General features: G+C 42.4%; 1 protein-coding gene across 1 annotated transcript; it reads right to left on the bottom strand.

The window, feature by feature from the left end:
• Positions 1 to 1,085: 1,085 nt before the first annotated feature.
• LOC117309022 (uncharacterized) lies at positions 1,086 to 19,009 on the bottom strand. The gene is given in 5 exon segments (XM_033844627.2): positions 1,086 to 4,987; positions 4,990 to 5,819; positions 6,109 to 6,316; positions 6,318 to 14,311; positions 15,993 to 19,009. Coding segments are annotated over 4 exon segments (1,809 nt in total). The 5' UTR covers positions 6,633 to 14,311; positions 15,993 to 19,009; the 3' UTR covers positions 1,086 to 4,531.
• Between the last annotated feature and the right edge of the window lie 4,304 nt (positions 19,010 to 23,313).

A 23,313-nucleotide genomic window follows, 5' to 3' on the forward strand; every position in this document is an offset into this window, starting at 1 on the left:
TTAAAGGAATGAGATCAGTAAACAATTTAAACTAACTCCTGACTTATGCTCTCCTGAATGCACACCATACCTTGCCTGACCTGTTCATTGTTTTCCTAGATTAAAAAGAATTAAGTAAAGAATGACTAGCTCTCTACCCTTGACAGATCCCTAAGCAATTCTGCAGGCAGATCCCACAGGGGTAACATCCGAAGTCAGCCAGACTGAATGCAATGGAAAAGTTGCAGAACATAACCTCCTGCTTTGACGATTCACTGAGATTCTTTCCCCTTTTTCCTTTTAAAAACTATCATGGCTGGGAATTCCCTGGCAGTCCAGTGATCAAGACTTCACGCTTTCACTGCAGTGGGCATGGATTCGACCCCAGCTCATGAACTAAAATCCCACATGCTGCAACGTGTGGCCAAAAAACAAAACAAAACTGTCATGGCTGACCAGAATGTTCAGAGTTGGTCTCGGGTCATGAGTCCACCTTCTCTCCGGACTACCAGATTTTCTGATTAAAACATCTTTCCCTCCTGACACTTCCTTCTCCATTATTGGCTTTTCAGCCGTGAGCAGCCAAACCTGGGTTTGGTAATACAATGAGATAAAATTCTGCATTTATGCTACTCCCAATAGTTCAAGACTCTGGAGACGATTCACATACATGCTTCAACTTTGAACAACGCAGCCACTGTACTATACTAAAATAGCATGTTTCTTTGTTCCCTTCTGAGACTGATGGTGTCAAAGATAAACACAACCAGATGTTAGTTGACATGATAAAAACAACAATGGAAAAACACGTTTTATTCAGTAACTACTGACAGCAGGAAAGAGTTGAACTCCATGGTAATTTCTGCAGAGGTGATCAGGTGTTTTAAACGGAGATTGAGAGGGACTTCCCTGGTGGCCCTGTAGTCAGGAATCCACACTTCCACTGCAGGGGGCATAGGTTCAATCCCTGGTTGGGGAACTAAGATCCAGCATGCAGTGTGGCACAGCCAAAAAAAAAATGAAAAAACAACCAAAAAACCAACCAAAAAACCCTGTGAGATATATATATATATATATATGTATATAAATTTTTAAATAAAGGGAGAATTTTTAAATAAAGGGAGAATGAGAAAACGGAAGATGGGAGCTCAGTAGTCACAGAACTGAAACATTATAAAGTGTTGGGAAATGTAAACAAGATTAGTGCAGCTGTATTTGATAGGCAGTAATTATGAAAACTAGGATTCTATCCTATCCAAAGAGACTGAGAGACACCAAAAAGACTGAGAGAAAGAGGCCTAATTAATCCTGATGACTACATTTCAATGGATTAGCTCTCAGCTCTTTGAGAAACATACATATAATTATAAACTCTTCTTAGTAAATGCTGAAAAAAAGAGGCTGGTGGAGGGGTGCCATTCATCAAGTTTACTTAGAACTAAGTAAATTCTCCTGGCAGATTAATCTGAAACTGTAAAGTACATGTCTCCATTACGTTGTGTGAAACAAAAGCATTGAAAAAGCTCAAGATATGTTCTTCGAGTACTGAAAGCAATTATTCCATAAAGCAGTAAAATGGGTATCTTTGTTGTTTCACTGTCCTACTCGTTAAAGAAAAGGAAAATCGTCAATGAATCAAAGAATAAGCAGAAGAGGAAATTCCCTGGCTGTCCAATGGTTAGGACTTTCACTGCAAGGGCCCAGATTCAATCCCTGTTTGAGGAACTAAGATCCTAAAAGCTGTGCAGTGTAGCCAAAAAAAAAAAAAAAAAGCAGAAAACAAAATGAGACATTTAACCAAAGATAGCAAATATAAATCTGAAAAGATGCTAACCATGAATCCTTAGGGAAATTCAATTAAAACACTGAGAGAGCACAGCAAACTCATAAAAAGAGTTAAAAAAAAAAAAGACTGACCAACTAATTATTCACTAAGATGTGGAGGAAACGGAACCTTCATACAACTGCTGGTACGAATACAAAAAAATACACAACACTGTAAATCAACTAGATTTCAATAAAAAATTTTTTAAAAAAAGAAAAAGAAAAAATACCATGTTGAAATAGCAATTTGTTAGTTTCTTCAAAAGCTAAACATTCACCTAACTTTGTGGTTCAAACACTGCAATCTAATTTTTTGGCCAAAAGATAAAAGAAACAAATATCCAGATTAAGAACTGTACACAAATGCTTGCACAAGTTTATTATCAACCATCAAAACATGGAATTAACCCAAATAGCCATAAACAGGTGAATGGATAAATACTGTTATATCGAATGGTAAGAATATTACTCAAAAAAATAAAAAAGAGCTCCTCATTTAACATCATTGATGAATCTCAAAATAATTATAAAACACAAAACCAGGAGAAAACAAAAGTAAACATTTTACGATTCCATCAGGTAAATTATAGAAATCGCAAGGGTATCTATTACAAGGAGAAATAAATCAATGGTTGCTTGGATGGCTGTGAAGGGCAGGGACACAGAGATTATAAAAGAACATGGAGCAAATACACAGTGATAGACATGGTCACTACCATGACTGTGATGATGTTTTCACAAGTATCATGTGTATGTCAAAACTTATCAAATACTTCACTTTAAATGTGTGTACTTTACTACATGTAAATTACACCTAAATAAAACTTTAAAAAAAACACTTCAAGATAAACAAAATCTGTATGCCCCACTGTTTTGGAAAATAGATCTGACAGCCCTATAGTGAGTCCACCATCTTTCTGTCATGCCCTCTGGGGATCAATCCTGCCTCAGTGGCAGCAAACATTGGCAAGTAATAAAGGACATTTCCACTGCAGTCAACAGGAATGTTTGCTGGCTCACAAGAGCCACATCCCTAGACTACTTTTCTCTACCTTTCTTTTTTCTGCCTGTGCAACAGCCTTGAGGCGAACATTACAGGGAGGTTACAAAAATCCACAAAACTTTCCAATTATCTTCTCTGACAATGACCTCAACTACACAAGTTAAACATGCCTGGAGGTCCTGAGATTTGTGTACACACTGATCCTGCACATCAGTCATCGTCACAAAGACATCTGTGGATGCACTTTTAGAAGAGGCACATTCCAATGAGCTGGCTGCTGTCTCCTTTGCTCCCTACTAACACAGTTTCTGTATCAGTTTCAGTTTCCCCTGACCCCTATAGTCTTACAACCAGTGACTGTCACCCATGGAATTGTGGACATCAGAGCACATGCTCTTTGCAAGACCATGGGAGATGCCTCTCAACAGTGCTGACATCTCTTGTGATACTCCCCATGAACAGGGGGAAAAATTCATGCTGTTCCAAGAACTTGAGATTGTCACACCTTACTCCTCTTGAGGGTGATGTCTGAGTCTCCTAAAGTTCATAGCATCCAGGCTTCAAATGAGGACCATAAAGCCCTGCCCTCTCTCCTACAACTTCACTGGCACCAATGCAAATTTGACCAAAAATGACAAGCCACGTTTTGCAATCGTACTATCCTCCCTGAGGCCCATGCCTGTGGAGCCCAAATCTCCTTATAAAAAATCTCTAGCAGTACAAAGAACTCCAAAAACAAAATAGGCCTTAAACAGTAAGGCATCCATATTATACAAACCAAAACAATGTGTGGCACACAGTTTGGGTTGGTGACTTGCTAGATGGAACAACTGAGCATGAGAGAATATGTCCTTGGAAAATGTTGTCCTTCTCTGCACATTGTCAGCTGAATTCATATGACGTTCTCAGGGCCAACATTCCTTCAGGCTTTTGTACACATAGTCAGAGAGGGGGGAACACCAACCCCTAACGGACTGGGCTACCACTCCTGGTTTGCTCCAACACTTGGAAGAACAGAGGTCAGTTTCCCTGAGCACACTGAGCTGGTGACTGATGCACACTGTGTGGACCTGCCAGGCGATAGAGGTAAAACAGCCACAGAAACAGGCAGTGACATAAATCTGGGAAGAGACCTGGACAGGTTACAAAGTGCAATACAGCCACACGTGCTACCCACATAACTGAAATTTCAGGGGTATCTCCCCCTGTGGACAACTGAATGTATGAGATTGAATTCAGATGGGCCACTCCTCAGTTTCTTCCAACGTCGTTACCCTGAACAAGAAAATTGCACTTTTCCTTGCACATTCAAGGCCTTTCTCCAGTATAAACTCTACCATGTATACTGGGGTGAATTCTTTTGTTTTTTAAATATTTATTTGGCAGTGTCGGGTCTTAGTTGCGGCACATGGGATCTTTGTTGCAGTGCACAGGCTCTAGAATGTGTGGGCTCAGTAGTTGAGGCTCACAGGCTTAGTTGCCCCATGGCATGGGGGATCTTAGTTCCCCGACCAAGGATAGAACCCATATTGCCTGCACTGGAAGGTGGATTCTGAACCAAAGGACCAACAGGGAAGTCCCATGAGATGAATTCTTTAGGAAACAATTCCGCAAATTCCTGGCACGAATAAGGCTTTTCCTGTGAACTCTAATAAGAACAAAAGGTGGAACTAGAAGTAAACAATTTCCCACATTCACAACACACATTAAGACCTTCCACCTCTGTCAACATGGACGTGGAAGGAGTGCAAAGCTCTGGGGAAAAGATTTCTCACATTCACTACCCTCATATGGCCTCAATCCTGTGTGAACTCTCTGATGATAACGGAGGCCGGACCTAGACGAAAAAGATCTCCCACATTCACTGCATTTATAAGGCTTTTCTCCAGTATGAATTATACAGTGTTCAGTGAGATAAGAATTTGCTCTAAAGGACTTCCCACATTCAGTGCATTCATAAGGACTTTGGTTACTGTGAATTCTCTGATGTTTACGGAGAATGGAACTACAAATAAAAGATTTCCCACATTCACTACACTCATATGGCCTCAATCCTGTGTGAACTCTCTGATGATAATGGAAAACATACCTAGATGAAAAAGCTTTCCCACATTCACTGCATTTATAAGGCTTTTCTCCAGTGTGAACTCTACAGTGTTCAATGAGAGAAGACTCTCTCTCCTAAAGGTTTTCCCACATTCACTGCACTCATAAGGGCTTTCTCCAGTGTGAACTCTCTGGTGTATAAGAAGGTAACATCTTTGGATAAAGGATTTCCCACATAAACTGCACAGATAAGGCCTTTCTCCTGTGTGAATTCTCTCATGTTTAATGAGGTTGCAGCTAGAGAAAAAAGATTTCCCACATTCACTGCACACATAAGGCCTTTCTCCTGTGTGAACTCTGTGATGATAATGGAGGGTGGAACAAGAGTAAAAACATTTCCCACATACAGTGCACTCATAAGGCCTATCTCCAGCATGAGTCTTCTGATAATAACACAGGGCAGAGCCAGAGGTAAAACATTTTCTGCACTCACTGCACTCATAAGGCCTTTCTCCTGTGTGAACTCTCTGATGATAATGAAGGCCAGAGTGAAAGGTAAAAGACTTCCCACATTCACTACATTCATAAGGCCTTGATCCAGTGTGAACTCTCTGATGATAATGGAGGCCATGGTGAGACATAAAAGATTTCCCACATTCAATGCATTCATAAGGCCTTTTTCCACTATGAACCTTCCAGTGTTGAGTGAGGTAAGATTGATGACTAAAGGATTTCCAACACTCACTGCACTCATAAGGCCTTTTTCCTGTGTGAACTCTCTGGTGGAGAATGAGTATCAAGCTACTGGTAAAAGATTTCCCACATTCACTGCAAGCAAAAGGCCTTTCCCCTTTATGTACCCGCTGGTGAAGGACGAGCACCAAGCTATTAGTAAAAGAGTTCCCACACTCACTGCAATCATAAGGTCTTTCTCCTGTGTGAACTCTCCAGTGTACAATGAGGTAAAATTTTCATCTAAAAGATATCCCACATTGAGTATACTCATAACACCTTTCTCCAGTGTGAAATGTCCGTTCTCGAACTATGATGTATCTGCGGCTCAAAGACTCTGCACATTCACTGCACAAGTAACAATTTTCTCCAATGTGACTTCTCCAGGGATAACTAAGGACAAAGTTTTGGTTAAAGGATTTCCCACATTTGCTGCACTTGTACTGCCTTGCCACAGTACGAATTCTTCGATGCAGATTGAGGGTTGAGGTTTGCCTGAAAGATTTTCCACATTCACGACACACATGAAGCCTTTCTCCAGTATGCACTCTGGTGCACAACAAATGAGGATTTGTACCTGAATGTCTTCCCACATTCACTGCACACAAAACAATGTCTTCCAGGGTGGACACCCTGGTTCTGAACAAGTGCATGTTTCGGGCTGAAGGCTTTCTTGAATTCTCCCCAGCTGTAATGACTTTCTCTGCTTTGTAAAGTTGTCTCACGGCTGGGCAATCTTGTTTGGCTTCTCCCTGGTGTGAGTGATCTGTTGCTGGAGATGTCCCAAGGTGGCCAGAAAGTCTTTCCCTACTTCCTCACAGGTAAAGAGCTTCCTTGACACATGGCATTTGCAGCTTTTCACAAACAAGGCCCTGACTACAGCATTACTGAAGGATTTCTCTGCCATGTGCTGCTTCTGGTGTTTTTGGAGGTTTGCACTAAAATGAAACCGTTTCATACATATTCTACACCCGAACACTTTCTGTCTGTGTTGTGTTTCTTCACACTCAGCCAAGTGAAAAATACTTCTCAAGACCAGACTACACATCTCACTGGAGTAGTTCTTCTGGGAAAACAAAGGTGCCTTAGGAGTCCTGGCCTATGACATGCTTATAGAAATGCTTTGTTGAAAGGGTGCTTCTGCATCCTTTGCTCCACAGCAGCAACATGAATGCAAATAAATGATGGTGAAACACACGCAAATAAACATGTTGACTTCATAGGGAGGGGGCAACATCATCATAAAGGTAATGTGTCACGTCTAGGAAGGGGTCTACAGGATGCTTTTCCAGAAAGGAGATTTGTAATTCCACTGGGGAAGTGGCTACTAGGCATGAATGTGCCTCTAAGGCAAAAGAATGATACACTACACCAGGGGAAGGACATTAGGATAGGGTGCAGCACCAAGTAGAGAGGCATATTCTAGAACTTGTTCATATGCCAGAGGATTCCTGCAGGACCTATTCTGCTAGTGACGTGACACTGTGTAGAAGCCTATGTCCAAACCCAGCAGAAACCAACTGCAGTAGAATAGCTGTTGTTCAAGGCCAATTTAAGGATGTGTGGACACCTCATAGCACATGCGGACCAAAGCTGCAGAGCAGGAGAGGAGGAGATATGAGAGTAATGGCTGAGATTTGAAGTCCAGAGAGATGGGTCTTGTCTCTGGGCTGGAAGTCAGAGTAGATATCACAGTGAAGTAAAACTGACTAGTCAGCACAGGCTTAACAGTGGGGAAGGGAAGTACACATGGGCTGTGGTGTGGGCAAAAACATACTGGCTAAATGAGAAACATTCCTGGTATGATCTGAACACAGTACTGATGTCACACCCTCCAGGTTCACCAGGGCAAGGTACATGTGAGTTCACCTTGCAGACCTGGCTATTGAGAATCTCTATAATTTTTGGTGTCCCTGACCTCAGCTGACAGCTGCAGAGCCACTACATGGCTGGTCCCTTCTGACAGCCCAAACTGCCACACCCCACCTAGCCAGTGATCTTGTAACCAACCTAAGTTAAGGTCTTTCCCTATCAAAACAAGTCTGAAAATCCGGATGATGTGACTGATCCATCAAATGCAGAAACATGAAAAAAAGGCTCCAAGAAACATGGAATATCAAGGAAACAAGACATCACCAAAGGAGCATAAGTTTCCAGCAAGTGAACCCAAAGAAATGCATATCTATAAACAACTGGACAAAGATTTCAAAATAAATGTTTTAAAGAAGCTCCAGGAGAACACAAACAGAAACTCAATGAAAGCAGGAAAAAAATACACAAACAAATCAACAGGTTCCAAGAATGGGAGTTCCTTGGCAGTCCAGTGGTTAGGGCTTCACACTCCCACTGCACGGGGTACAGGTTCCATCCCTGGTCAAGGAACTAAGATCCCACATGCCACACAGTGCAGCCAAAAATAACAACAACAACAAAAAAACCCAAGAAGTTCCGAGATAGGAAAAAAAAAGTAAAAGGAATTAAATTTTGGAGCTGAAGAATACAATGAATGAAATGAAAAATACAACAGAGAACAGCAAACTTGATCAAGCAGGAGAAAAGTCTGTGACCTTGAATCAGGTGATTTGAAATTATCCAGCCAGAGGGTAAAAAGACTGAAGAAAGCCTATGTAAATTATGGGATACCATTAAGAGAAATAATATTCGTATTGTGGAAGTGCCACAAGAAGTGACAGAGAAAGGAGCAGAAAGCTTATTTAAATAAAAAATGGTGGAAACAATCAACCAAATCAAGAGAGAGGTGTGGACATGCAGGTACATTATGTGCATAGGTCCCCATCCAGATTCAATCCAACAAGATCTTCACTGAGATAACAGTGAAATGAAAGCTTGAAAAGTCAAAGAGAATTTTGAAAGCAGTAAAAAAAAAATCCCATAACATATAAGAGAAGCCCTGTAAGGCTATAAGCACATTTCTCAGCAGAACCCATGCAACCTAGGAGAGAGTGGGACATTAAATTCAGAATGCAGAAGAAAAAAATCCTGGCAACTAAGAAATACTTTATCTGGCAAAGCTGTCCTTCAGAAATGAAGGAGTGATAAAAACTCTCCTGCACAAACAAAAGCTGAGACAGTTCATTACCATTCAACCTGCCTTACCAGAAATGCTAAACGGAGCTTTTCAAGCTGAACAGAGAACACTAATCAGTAACAGGAAGATACACAAAAATATAAAGCACGGTGGTAAAGGTTAAGTATATACTCAAATTCAGAATATGCTAACACTGTAACATGGTGGTGTGGTAATCATTTAATACCAGTATAAATGACAAAAGACAAAAATATTAAAAATTACTACAGCCACAATTATTTCTTAATAACCACAAGTATAAAAAGATATATACTGTCACACCAAAAACATAAATGCAGGGACTTCCCTGGTGGCGCAGTGGTTAAGAATCCACCTGCCAATGCAGGGGACATGGGTTCGAGCCCTGGACTGGGAAGAACCCACATGCTGTGGAGCAACTAAGCCCGTGTGTCACAACTACTGAGCCTGTGCTCTAGAGCCCGCGTGCCACTACTGAAGCCCACATGCCTAGAGCCCATGTTCTGCAACAAGAGAAGCCACTGCAATGAGAAGTCTGCACACTGCAACAAAGAGTAGCCCCCGCTCACCGCAACTGGAGAAAAAAGCTCACGGGCAGCAACGAAGACCCAACACAGCCAAAAATAAAAAAAAATTTTTTAAATGTAGGGCTTCCCTCATGGCACAGTGGTTGAGAGTCCACCTGCCGATGCAGGGGACATGGGTTCGCGCCCTGGTCCAGGAGGATCCCACATGCCACGGAGCGGCTGGGCCTATGAGCCATGGCTGCTGGGCCTGCATGTCTGGAGCCTGTGCTCTGCAACGGGAGAGGCTACAACAGTGAGAGACCCACGTACCACACACACACCAAAAAAATGTAAATGCAAAAGGGGTGAGATAATAAAAGGGGATTTTTCCCCTTTTATTTATTTATTTTTATTGAAGCATAGTTGATTTACAATGTTGTATTAATTATTGCTATACAGCAAAGTGATTCAGTTATACATATATATACGTTCTTTTTTAAAATATTATTTTCCTTTATGGCTTATCAGAGGATACTGAATATACTTCTCTGTACTATATGGTAAGACTTTGTTGTTTATTCATTCTATATTTAAAAGCTTACACCTGGGAATTCCCTGGTGGTCCAGGGGTTAAGAATCCACCCTCCAATGCAGGGGACGTGGGTTTTATCCCTGGTTGGGGAACTAAGATCCCACATGCCACAGGGCAACTAAGACTGCATGGCTCAACTAGAGACCTTGCATGCCACAAACTATAGAGCCCATGCACTCTGTAGTCCGCATGCCACAATTGTACAGCCCGCATGCTCTGGAGCCCGTAATCACAAATAGAGAGAAGCCTGTGTGCCACAACAAAGATCCCGTGTGTCGCCATTAAGACCCAACGGAGCCAAAATAAACAAATAAATAAATAAATTTTAAGGAAAAAACAGCTTACACCTGCTAACCCCAACCTCCCACTCCATCCCTTTCCCAACCCCCTCCCTCTTAGCAACCACCAGTCTGTTCTCTATCTCTGTGATTCTGTTGCTGTTTCATAGATAGGTTCAGTTGTGTCATATATTAGACTCCACATATAAGTGACATCATATGGTATTTGTATTTCTCTTTCTGATTTACTTCACTTAATATGATAATCTCTAGGTCCATCTATGTTGCTGCAAATGTCAAAGTTCCTTCTTTATGGCTGAGTAGTATCCCATCGTATATGCTGGGTTGGCCAAAAAGTTCGTTTGGGTTTTTCTATAAGATGTTACGGAAAAACCTGAACTTTCTGTCCAACCCAATATATACCACATCTTTTTAAACCATTCATCTATTGATGGGCATTTAGGTTGTTTCCATGTCTTGGCTATTGTGAATAGTGCTGCTATGAACATTTGGGTGCATATATCTTTTTGAATTATAGTTTTATCTGGATATATGCCCAGGAGAGGGATTGCTGGATCATATGGTAATCCTTTTAGTTTTCTGAGGAACCTGCATACTGTTTTCCACAGTGGCTACACCAACTTACATTCCCAACAACAGTGTAGGAGGGTTCTAGAACGGGACTTTCTGTATAGAACTGACATTAAGTTGTTATCAGCTTAAAATACTGTTATGTTTCATGCAAACCTGATGGTAAACACAAAAGCAAAAACCTACAGTAGATACACAAAAGAGAAAGAGAAAGGAATCAAAGAACACTGCTACCGAAAACTATCAAATCACAAAGGAAGAAAGTGAGAAAGAAAAAAAGGAACTAAGGAACTACAAAAATTAACAATATGACAATTAGAAAGTCCTTACAAAATTCTCTCCATTCAGAAGACACACAGTGACTGAGGATAAAGCCTTCAAGAGACTCACATCAGCTTTAAGGACACAAATAGGCTAAAAGAGAAGGAATTGAAAAAAAACTCCATACAAATGGAAACCAAAAAACAGTAGCTTATACTTATAAATAGTCTACATTTAGACAAGAAAAATAAACTTCAACTCAAAACCTACCACAAGAGACAAAAAAACTCATTAAATAATGATAAAGGTGTTGACGCATCAAGAGAACAGAACATATTATAAGTAATATGCATCTAACACCAGAGAACTTAAATGTATAAGGCAAACACTAAGAAAGTGGAAAGTAGAAAAGAAAGCAATGAAATAGTATTAGCAGACTCCAATACACATCTTTTGAGAAAGGGTAGATTAACCAAATAGAAAATCAATAAGGAAATATTTAATGACATTTTAGCTCAAACATTGACCAAATACTGAATGGAACTTTAGACCACCTCAACCTAACAAACATACACAGAACATGCAATTCAACTACAGCAGAATACATTCTTTTCAAGTGGACACAGAACTCTCTACGAAAGATCATATGTTAAGTCACAAAACAAGTCTTAACACATTTAAGAAGACTGAAATCATATCAAGATTCTAATCCAGCCATGAGGGTTGGAAACTACAAATCAGTAACATAATATATTTGTGAATGCGGGAAAGTTCAAACATATATGAACATTAAACAACACATTCCTGGGACTTCCCTGGTGGCGCAGTGGATAAGACTTCATGCTCCCAATGCATGGGGCCCGGGTTCAATCCCTGGTCAGGGAACTAGATCCAACATGCATGCCACAACTAAGAGTTCATATGCCACAACTAAGGAGCCCATGTGCCACAACTAAGGAGCTGGCAAGCCTCAACTAAGGAGCACACATGCTGCAACTAAGACCCCATGCAACCAAATAAATAAATAAATGAATATTAAAAAAAACCCCACCACATTCCTGAACCATTAATGTGTTGAAGAAAAAAATCAGAAGGAAAAGTAAAATTATCTTGAGACAAAGTAAAATGGATCAAAACATGCCAAAACTTATGTGATGCAGCAAAAGAATTTCTAAAAGCAAACCTGATAGCAATAAATGCCTATAATAAGGAAAAAGAAAAATCTAAAATACACAAACTCACTTTACACTACAAGGAACTAGGAAAACAAACAACTAAGCTCAAATGTAGAAGGAAGGAAGTAACAAAGGTCAGAGCAGAAATAAAATACAGACTGAAGAAACAATAGGAATGTTAACAAAGCTGAGAGCTGGTTTTTGAAAAGAACCAAAATTGACAAACCTTCAGCTACATTAAATTAGAAAAGAGGAGACTCAAATAAATGAAATCAGGAATGGAGGAGATATTGCAACTGATATTATAGATACACAAAGATCATAAAAAACTATAATGAACAATTAAATGCCAACAAACTGGATAAAGTAGAAGAAATTCTTTGAAACAAACAACCTAGCAGCACTAAATCATGAAGAAAAAAAATCTAAATAGGTCAGTAACAAGTAAGGAAGCTGAATCATTAATCAAAAATCTCCCAACAAGCTAAGCAACAAGGATATATTTTACAGCACAGAGAAATACAACCATTGTTTGCCATCCTTCCTTCCTTCCTCCCTCCCTCCCTTCCTTGGGTCTTCATTGCTGCATGCGGGCTTTCTCTAGTTCCGGTGAGCAGAGGCTACTCTTTGTTGCAGCGTGCAGGCTTCTCATTGCAGTGGCTTCTCTTGTTGTGGAGCACGGGCTCTAGGTACACAGGCTTCAGTAGCTGTGGTATGTGGGCTCAGTAGTTGTGGCACACGGGCTTAGTTGCTCTGCAGCATGTGGGATCTTCCCAGACCTGGGCTCAAACCCATATCCCCTGCACTGGCAGGTGGATTCTTAACAACTGCACCCACACACTGCAACGAAGAAGCCATGCGCCTAGAGCCCATGTTCCACAACAAGAGAAGCCACTGCAATGAGAAGCCCGCTGACCACAATGAAGAGTAGACCCTGCTAGCCACAACTAGAGAAAGCCCGCACACAGCAACGAAGACCCCATGCAGCCAAAAATAAATAAATAAATTTATTTAAAAAAAAAAGATGCCCATTGTCCTCATTTCTATTCAGTACTGTTCTGGAAGGCCTACCCAGAACACTTGGTCAAGAGAAAATAGTAGTCATAATAAAATCATAAAAGAAGTAAAACTGTGTCTGCAGAAGGCATGATCTTATATATAGAGTACCCTAAAGACTCCCCTCTAAAACTGTTACAAATATTAAACAAATTCAGTAAAACTGCAGGATACAAAATCAATATGCAAAAATCAGTTGCATTTTTATAAACTAAGAATGAAATATTGGAATAAGAAACTAGGAAAGCAATCACATTTACAATATCAAAACCAATAAAATACATATGAATAAATATAACCAAGGAAGTAAAAGATCTGGACCCTGAAAATTATAAGACACTGATAAAAGCAAGTGACACAAATAAATGAAAAGATATCCAATGTCCTTGTACAGGAAGAATTAATAATGTTACAATGTACACACTACCCAACGCAATATACAGATTCAATGCAATTCCTTTCAAAATCACAATGCAATTTTTCACAGAAATAGAACATGAATCCTAAAGTTCATATGGAGCCACAAATGACCTCAAAGAGCCAAAGAAATCTTGAGCAAGAAGATCAGAGCTGAAGATATCAAACGTCCCGATTTTGAAATACATTGTGAAGCTGTAGTAATCAAAACAGTATGGTACTGTCATAAAAACAGACACATAGAGGAATGGAACAGGATAAAGTACCCAGGAAAAAGTCCCAAACATATATGGTAAACTAATCTTTGACAAGGGTGCAAAGAACACAGGATGGGGAAAGGACAGTCTCTTCAATAAAACGTGTTGGGAAAACTGGATATTCACATGCAAAACAATGAAACTGGACCCCTATTACTACTAATAATTAACTCAGAGTAGATTGAAGAGTTAAACAGAAGACATGAAAATGTCAAACTCCTTGGGGGAAAAAAACAGAATACGCTACGTGGCAGTTGTCTTGGTAATGACTCTTTTTTTTTTAATACAACATGAAAAGTACAGGGGAAAAAAATAACAAGTGAAACTGCATCAACCGAAAAAGCTTTTCTCCATAGCAAAAGAATCAAAAAAATAATAGGGCTTCCCTGGTGGCGCAGTGGTTGAGAGTCCGCCTGCCGATGCAGGGGACACGGGTTCGTGCCCCAGTCCGGGAAGATCCTACATGCTGCGGAGCGGCTGGGCCCGTGAGCCATGGTCACTAAGCCTGTGCGTCCGGAGCCTGTGCTCTGCAATAGGAGAGGCCACAACAGTGAGAAGCCTGCGTACCACAAATAAATAAATAAATAAATAAAAATAATAATGCCACCTACAGAATGGGAGAAAATATTTGCAAGCCATGTACCTAATAAAGGGATAATATTTTAAACATGTAATGTACTCATACAAATCAGCAGAAACAGAATAATCTGATTAAAATATGGGCAGAGGGTCTTAACTAAGCAAACTGTTTCTTGGTGTGCTCTCCCACTTGCTGTTGTGCTATGTCTCTAGCAATAAACTTTGTACCTGTTTTTACAAAAAAAAAAAAAAATATGGGCAGAGGATCTGATTAGGCATTATTCCAAAGATGATACACAAATGGCTAACAAGTATATGAAAAATTGATCTTCCTCACTAATAATCAGGGAAATGTAAATCCAAACCACAATGAGATATTACTGTATAACTGTTAGGATGGCTATCATCAAAAAGTCAAGAGGGTGGGATGAAATGGGAGATTGGGATTGACATATATACACTATTGGTACTGTGTATAAAGTAGGTAATGAATAAGAACATACTGTATAGCACAGGTAACGCTACTCAATGCTCTATGGTGACCTAAATGAGAAGGAAATCCAAAAAAGAGGGGATACATGTATATGTATAGCTGATGCACTTTGCTGTACAGTACAAACTAACAAAATACTGTAAAGCAACGATACTCCAGGAAAGAAAGAAAGAAAAATAGAGATAAAGAGAGAGAGAGAGGAAGAAAGAGAAGAAAGAAAGAAAGAGAGAAAGAAAGAGAGAGAGAAAGAAAGGAAGGAAGGAAGGAAGGAAGGAAGAAAGAAAATGGAAGGGAAGGGAGGGAGGGAGGAAGACAGAAAGACAAGAGTTAAGGGTTGGCAAAGGTATACAGATAAGGGAACCCTTGTACACTTGGTAGCAAGATAAACTGGTACAGGCATTATGGATAAACAGTATGGAAGTTCTTCAAAAATTCAAAACAGAAGTGTCATACGATCCAGCAGTTCCATTGCTTGGAATATAGCCCAAAGAAATGAAATCCAAAGGGGAAAAGATAACCTGCACTGTCACATTCACAGCAGCATTATGGATAATACACAAGATATGGAAACAACCTGAGTGTCCATCTACGTAGGGATGGATAAACAAGGTGTGATATACTCACACACACACATGCATGCCTTGAATATTATTTAGCCTTAAAAACAAAGGAAGTCCTGCCATATGGGACAACATGGATGAACCAGATGGACATTATGCCAAATAATGTATGATATCACTTACATGTAGAATTTAAAACAAACAAAAACGTTGAACTCAGAGAAACAGAGAGTAGAAGGCCAGGGCTGTGGGATGGGACAAATGGCAAGGTGTTGCTCAAAAAGCACAAATCTTCAGTTACAAGATGATACAGATCATTAAATATACTGCAGGACTACAGACCTCAAATTCTTCCCCATGAGGATCCAGTACATCAAATATTGGGGTTGCAGGGGAGAGAAGAAGGAACAGCGAACAACCCAGCCATACTGACCACAGCAACTACCCAGAAAGCTGGAGAAACAAGCAGTGCCCGAGGTCCACATGTCACAAGGACAGAGCACCCCCAGAGAAAAGGGGGGTGAGCCAGAATACGGAGCTCCCTCCAGGTCACTGGGAAGGCTGTGAGAGTTTTACCCAGTGAGGATATGATGTAAAGTTTTCCAGCATCACATCGTGGTACAAGTGCCTCTGAACCTCATCAAGGAGCCTCCATTCCTCCCACGAGAAGTACACGGCGATATCTTCAAAGGTCATACTATCCTGTCAACATAGGGACAGATGAAACAATGAACACTCTGAGAACCCACAGTCCATCACCTCATACATCTACCCCACTATCATCCTCCTCCCAAGCTTTCCACCTCAAAGGAGATACCAGGACCTGGTGCTACTGATGCTCACTCTTTCCTCAGTTCCCATGAACCACTGCATTCAGCCCTCAGCAATAACAGTCAGGGAGACATATAGATGGTATGTAAGCTCTGGGCCTGGCTAGCAGAGCCCCATCGCTCCTGCCAAGCAATTCCCCTGAAGTCTCTCAGACTGTACATACAAGACAGTCAAACCTGGGCTCATGTTTCACCACTAAGTCCCCAATACCAGGGCCATGGGGCTATCAGCACATCATTCTGTAGACTCTCACTCTCTAACATCATCACTCCCCAGGGTTGCACTCCCAGTTCTGCCACCTCCCTGCTCTACAACACAGGCATTTCCCTCTACTCACTCATTAACGTGGCCCATAGCTTCCAGAGAGTCCTTGACACTCAAACACAACTCAGTACCATCCGAGATCTCTGATTAATCCCAATACCAGGGAAAGTCCCACATGCAACTTTGCAGGCCTCTCCACCTGCTTCTGATCCTTGCTTCAATATTAGCCACTCAGAACCACATGTGAATTACAGACACCCATGACATTCTTCTACTTCTGTGATGCACTGTCTGATTGCCTGTCCCCTCAACAGTCACAACTCTCCTCTCTCTACTCAAACTTCCTCACAACCCCAGCCCTTACAATCTCCCTGCCAGGCATAAAGACTTTCACAAATGACCATTTACCCTGGATCTTATCCACCAGCAAGACTAAAACACTCTAGACCCCAACAAGGCTCACTACACGATTCTGGAGAATATGGACAGTAGTGAACTAGCAGGAGCCCTGTCCTCAGTGTCAAATTGTCTCAATTATTTCTCTGCCTCCCAAACCACGTATTTTGCACCCATTCATCCCATGGAAGCCTTGGCCACCTGCCAGATCATCTTCTCTCCCAGACCATCCAGAGCCATTCTCTCTCTCACCTGGTTGTTATACTCAGGAACCTCAACCAGGTGCCACTCCTGGGAATGCACCCGAGTCTTTCTGACCCGCTAATAGCATTATGACTCTAACCTGCATTCTACTTTTGAAATGTCATCCACATCTCTGCTCTGGTCCTTATAATAGCCACCACTCTTGAGAGTCTTCATCCTGAGCCCTTCCCTAAATTTGAGACATACATGTTCAGCTGCCCAATTGATGGCTCCACTCACTGTACTCTGAAACACCCCAGACCCATAAAGAGACCAAAACAAAATTTCTGATACGCACAAGGAAATAAGCATATTGCATCTGTCACATCCAAGTTGATGAAGGATCCATTCCTTCAGCTCCTAGGGCCAAAAACCCTGGAGTCATCCCTAACCTCTCCCTTACCTACAACATCCAAAAATCTACTTGGCTCTTTTTTAAAAATGTACTTAGAATCCAAACTTGTCTCCTACCTTCATGGCCACAGTTCTGTTCCTTCAACACTCAACTGGATTACAAGAGTAACCTCTTCCTGGGCTCACTGCCTCCTTCCTTAACTCCATAGTCTTTTCTCGTCTCTCCAGCCAAATGCAGCCTACTGAACCCTGGTTAGTACCAACACTTCCTCTTATTCAAATCTCTCATTACTTCCATAAATGATGCCCAACTTCTCAGACAGCCACATCATAGGCCTGATTACCAGGTCCCCTGCTCTTTGTTCCTAACTGAAAGAATGAAGACCTGCTGTACCCTGTTCCCAACTCAGTCACACCTCCAAGCACTTGAACATGCTAGTATCTGTTCCTGGGATAACGTTCCATACAGGTTCCAACTGTTTATACAGGTTGTCAGGAAAGTGAACACCTGTATTTACCCTTGTCCTACACACAGGACCCACAGCTTGAGAATATCCTCAGGGCCCACACAGCTAAGAGCTGAGAATATATCAAGAGAAGACTCTCAAGACACAATACCCAGCCACTCTATGGGTGGTGTCATTACCAATGAGGGACTGGGACACCCTCTCTTGCCTTGTGTAGGATCCCTAAGTGCTTTTTCAACGTTCAGAACACGTGGGAAGTGAAAGGCAACCACGGCTGGGCTCCATGTGCGCAGGACTCCCCTGTATTCCCACCCGACCCTGGAACCTGGACCTCGGGTAACTTACTAACGTCTGTGTTTCAATCTTAGAGCTGCCTCTTACCAGATCTCTGACCTTGGACAAAGGCTCTACTTCTCTCTGTCTCAATGTCTTCGTCACCCACATTCCAGTCTGTTCCCTCTCTGAGCAGCATTTTGATAACTTTTAAAACCCTAACACATGGGGCTTCCCTGGTGGCGCAGTGGTTGAGTCTGCCTGCCGATCATGGGACACGGGTTCGTGCCCCGGTCCAGGAGGATCCCACATGTTGCGGAGCGGCTGGGCCCGTGGGCCATGGTCACTGAGCCTGCATGTCCGTAGCCAAAAAAATAAAGAAAAATAATAATAATAAAAACCCCTAACACATAATGGGTCCCTCTTCTGTCCACTAACCTCCACGGCCTCCAGGTCCCTCAGAATAAGGAACAACCTCTCTGCCGGTCCACGTGCCACTCCGGCTCACTCTGTTTCCTGCAGACATCAGATGGACCCCAGGTTTCCCGAATCCTCCCGCCTCAGCCCGACCTCCAAGACTTTGCACCTGGCGGTCCCTCCGCCTGCCACCCTCTCCCACGCGCCATCACACTGTCAGAAACAGGGCCCCACCCAGGACCGCCTCACAGTCCTGGACACAGCCTGGGCTGCGGGGACATGAGTAGGCGCCCCGCACTCGGGGCTTTAGTGTCTGGTGGAGTGAGGGCGGTGAGGGCCCGGAGGCCGAGCAACTACCTGAGGCGGATCCCTCAGTGCCGCCGCCGCAGACGCCATAGCAGTCCGTGGGCGGAGCGGGGCCGGAAGCGGCGAGAGAGGAGGTGGGACGCGGGGATGGCGGTCCTTCTCCCGGGCCTGACGCGGGGCAGTCCGGGCTGTGTCGCCGAACCTCAGACCCGCCTCTATGGCGCGCAGACAGCGCCTCCTCTCGCGCTTTTTCAGTCCCGTCACCCCGGTGCCCCGTAGCCAGAACAGACCCAGGGCAGTTAAAATGGACGCCACAAGGAGGAGGCCGGAAGTCCTGCCCTGACGTGAAGAATTCTCCCGGAAATGCATTTATCCTGGTGGTCCTTGGCTTACCTCGGCGCAGGATCTTCCGGGTAATGTAGTTCGCGGGGCTTTACAAGTCGCCGCAAAGGGGCTTCTCCTTTCTGACCAACCAGAACTTTTGCCAAGCGGCACAGGGAGGGATGCTGGAAAGCAGTCATCCTACCTCGAGGAAGGGAGGGGCTCTGTTCGTTGTTAAGTGCAGCAAAGTGACAAAATTTCAGACTTCGTGATGCTCACTCAGCCCTTAGAAAGTAAAAATATTATTTGAGATGCTCTCAAATGTACAGATCTAAATGGCCATATTATTACAGAGTCATTCAGACATGACTCAGTGCGTAGCTGGACACATTATATAACTGTTCTTCAAATGTATCTGAAGCCATAGTCAGTTTTATGAGTTGTATTATGATAGGCTATGAGCAAGAGAAATCAGTCCGTACAGGGCCATGACTGTGAAGAAAGAAGATGGATATTCTAAACTAGGTGGACAAGCAGAAGTTTTACCTCTGGTTCCACACAAAGCTTCTCTCTTGCCTATAGAGTCGGTGATTGTGTCCTACTCATTAAGAAACACTTTCATCCATATAATATCTTATTCCATTTCCTAATATAAACTCAATTCCTTTTAGTGTACAGACATCTGTCTCAAACGGAGAGCAACTTAACTAATGTCATTTTGGTATGTGCCAATAGCTGCAACTTTCAGAGGTGCAGCACGTGTGGAAGGGAGTATCTGAACACTCATATAAAGGAGGGTATCTTAAGCTTATGATCTCGTGTCCTTGCTGGTGATTATCATTTTCCAGTGATTGCAGGTACAGTTCTTCATGGGGAAATGAGATAATATCAGAAAAACAGTTTTGAAATGCAGGTGTTGGAAAGTTATTAATAGTTATGTAGTTATTCAAAGACAGGGGCAGATATCCCTCTGGGGAAATAGCAGATGATGTTGAAGACAGTTAATACTTCAGAGAACTTTTGGTAGGGCTTTTATTCTTGAAAATATTAATACCGGCTTGGAGAAAGAATTGGAGTGGACGTTAAGAGTAGTCAGACTAGTAAAAGTTAACAAGAATATCGGGTGTCATGTTTATTCACGGTTCTCATAAATTTTCATTGAACAAAATACTCAGTGTCAGGCACTGTTTCAGGTGCATGAGAACCATGACAGACGAAAACCTCTATTTTCATGCAGCTTAAACTCTTCAATGAACACAGAAAGGAAACATGAAAGAAAAAGTGTGTAACTTTATAGTAAGTTTTAGTGTGATATTAGAAAGTTCAAAGACTCATCTACATATCATCTAAGTCAGATATGAATGAGACTCAAAGTACAATCAACCCTGAGGCAAAACTGCTCTCCAGCTGTGAAACCAAAAGTTCCATGCTTCCAAAATGTAATAGTGGGACAGGCATAGGATAGAAATTTCCATTACAAATGGGGGGAATGGGAAATAAAGGTGTGAGGGGTCCTAAACAAGCCCCAAACCTAGCAAAGCAAACATCATGAGATCTTATGGCTCATAAATAATCTTTGGCTCAATGCTGCGCCTTCCAGACCCACTGGAGTAGTGGTCCTATCCCTGCAACTGTGCTGGATGGGTACTGCCCCCAGAAGTCTGCCTGGTGGAAATCCCACATCCAGGGTTCCAGTTGGTTTCACCTCCAAGACATTGGGGTGAGTGCTGTCGGTGTGGGCCATTGTCGTGGTTGTGGAGGTGGGAGAAGTTAATGAATTTTTGAATCAGTTTTTTAAAACAGGACAGCCAGACTCCCCTCGTGGTGTGGTGGTTAAGAATCCACCTACCAATGCAGGGGACACGGGTTCGAGCCCTGGTCCGGGAAGATCCCACATGCCGTGGAACAATTAAGCCCATGCACCACAACTACTGAGCCTGTGATCTAGAGCCCGCGAGCTACAACTATTGAACCCAAGTGCCACAACTGCTGAAGGCCACACACCTAGAACCCGTGCTCCACAACAAGAGAAGCTACCGCAATGAGAAGCCTGAGCACCGCAACGAAGAGTAGCTGCCCTCTGCAACTAGAGAAAGACTGCGTGCAGCAACAAAAATCCAAATGCAGCCAAAAATAAATAAATAAATTTCTAAAACGGGACAGCATGGTTTTTTGGATTGTGATGTTGAGAGAAAGTAAGGTAGGAGTCAGGTATGACACCAAGATTTTTCGTGTTGGGAGGTGGAAGAATGGAAGCTCCATCAGCTGTGTTGGGTGTTCCATAATGGAAATAATTCTCATTAGGGATATCAGCAGTTTCCTTTTTGGCCAAGTTGACGGTATGAGATATTTCATAGAACAAAAGAGTGGAGTTATTTAGTAGGCAGCTGGACACACAGGCCTGGAACTATGGGAAGGGCTTCTGGATGGACACATCTACAAAACGTGGTGGACGGTTTGTGGACCAGGCGGAGCTTTTGTTAATAGTAGTAGGAGGAATCCTGAACATGATGGTAATGCCAATAGCAAATCAGAAAGAGGAGGGTGGGTGCCACAAGTGCATAGAGAGCTTGGGTACCTGGGTGAAGGTGGGGGGACATCATAAGCACTGGTGTGGGAGAGAGGATAATTTGTCAGGTGGCCAAGGCTGCTGAGGAATGTGTGGACATGAGATGGGTGTGGAGACACTTGTAACTGAGGCAAGATGACATTGAAGCCACCTGTTTATTCACTGCTCTACAGAATCACTAGGATTTTGTTGTGAGCCTTAGTGGTGCCTGGGGTGCTTCAGCCAGGCAGGCAGATTAGTTCATGGGCACAGTGGCTCTCTGATAGAGCAACTGGACCTGAAGTGAAGGGCCACTGGGGCTGGCTGGGCTTCAAATGAGGGTTAAGTGTACAGAGAAAGGCTGACAGGTCAGAATGGCTATCATCAAAAAGTCTACAAATAGGGAGTTCCCTGGTGGTCTAGTGGTTAGGATTCTGTGCTTCACTGCTGTGGCCCGGGTTCAATCCCTGGTCGGGAAACTGAGATCCCACAAGCCGCACAGCAAGGCAAAAGAAAAACCCAAAAAGTCTTTAAATAATAAATGCTGGAGAAGGTGTGGAAAAAGGGAACCCTCATACTGCTGGTGGCAACATAAATCCATGCAGCCATTGTGGAAAACAGTATGGAGGTTTAAAAAACTAAAAACAGAATTACCACATGACACAGCAATTGCACTCTGGGGTATATATCCAAAAATACCAAAAACACTAATTCAAAAAGATACATGCACCCCAATGTTCACAGCAGCATAATTTACAATGGCCAAGATATGGAAGCAACCTAAATGCCCATCAATAGATGAATGGTTTAAAAAGATGTCGTATATATTGTGTTGGCCAAAAAGTTCATTCGGGTTTTTCCATAGCATCTTACAGAAAACCCCGAAAGAACTTTTTGGCCAATGCAATGTATGATGGGATACTACTTAGCCATAAAGAAGGAAATTTGATATTTGCAGCAACATGGATGGACCTAGAGATTATCATACAAAGTGAAGTAAGTCAGACAGAGAAAGACAAATACTGTATGATATCACTTATATGTGGAATATAAAAAATACAACAAACTAGTGAATAACAAAAAAGAAACAGGCTCACAAATAAAGAGAACTAATGGTTACCAGAGGGGAGACAGAAGGGGAATGGGCTATAGAGGGGTAAAGGAGTAAGAGGTACAAACTATTAAGTATAAAATAAACTATGAGGATATATTGAACAACACGGGGAATATAGCCAATATTTTATAACTATAAATGGAGTATAACCTTTAAAAATTATGAATCAGGGGCTTCCCTGTTGGCGCAGTGGTTGAGAGTCTGCCTGCCAATGCAGGGGACATGGGTTCGTGCCCTGGTCCGGGAAGATCCCATATGCCACGGAGTGGCTGGGCCTGTGAGCCATGGCCACTGGACCTGTGCGTCCAGAGCCTGTTCTCTGCAACGGGAGGGGCCACAGCAGTGAGAGGCCACGTACCACAC

Source organism: Tursiops truncatus, chromosome 19 (genome assembly GCF_011762595.2).
Source record: "Tursiops truncatus isolate mTurTru1 chromosome 19, mTurTru1.mat.Y, whole genome shotgun sequence".
Lineage (NCBI taxonomy): Eukaryota > Metazoa > Chordata > Mammalia > Artiodactyla > Delphinidae > Tursiops > Tursiops truncatus.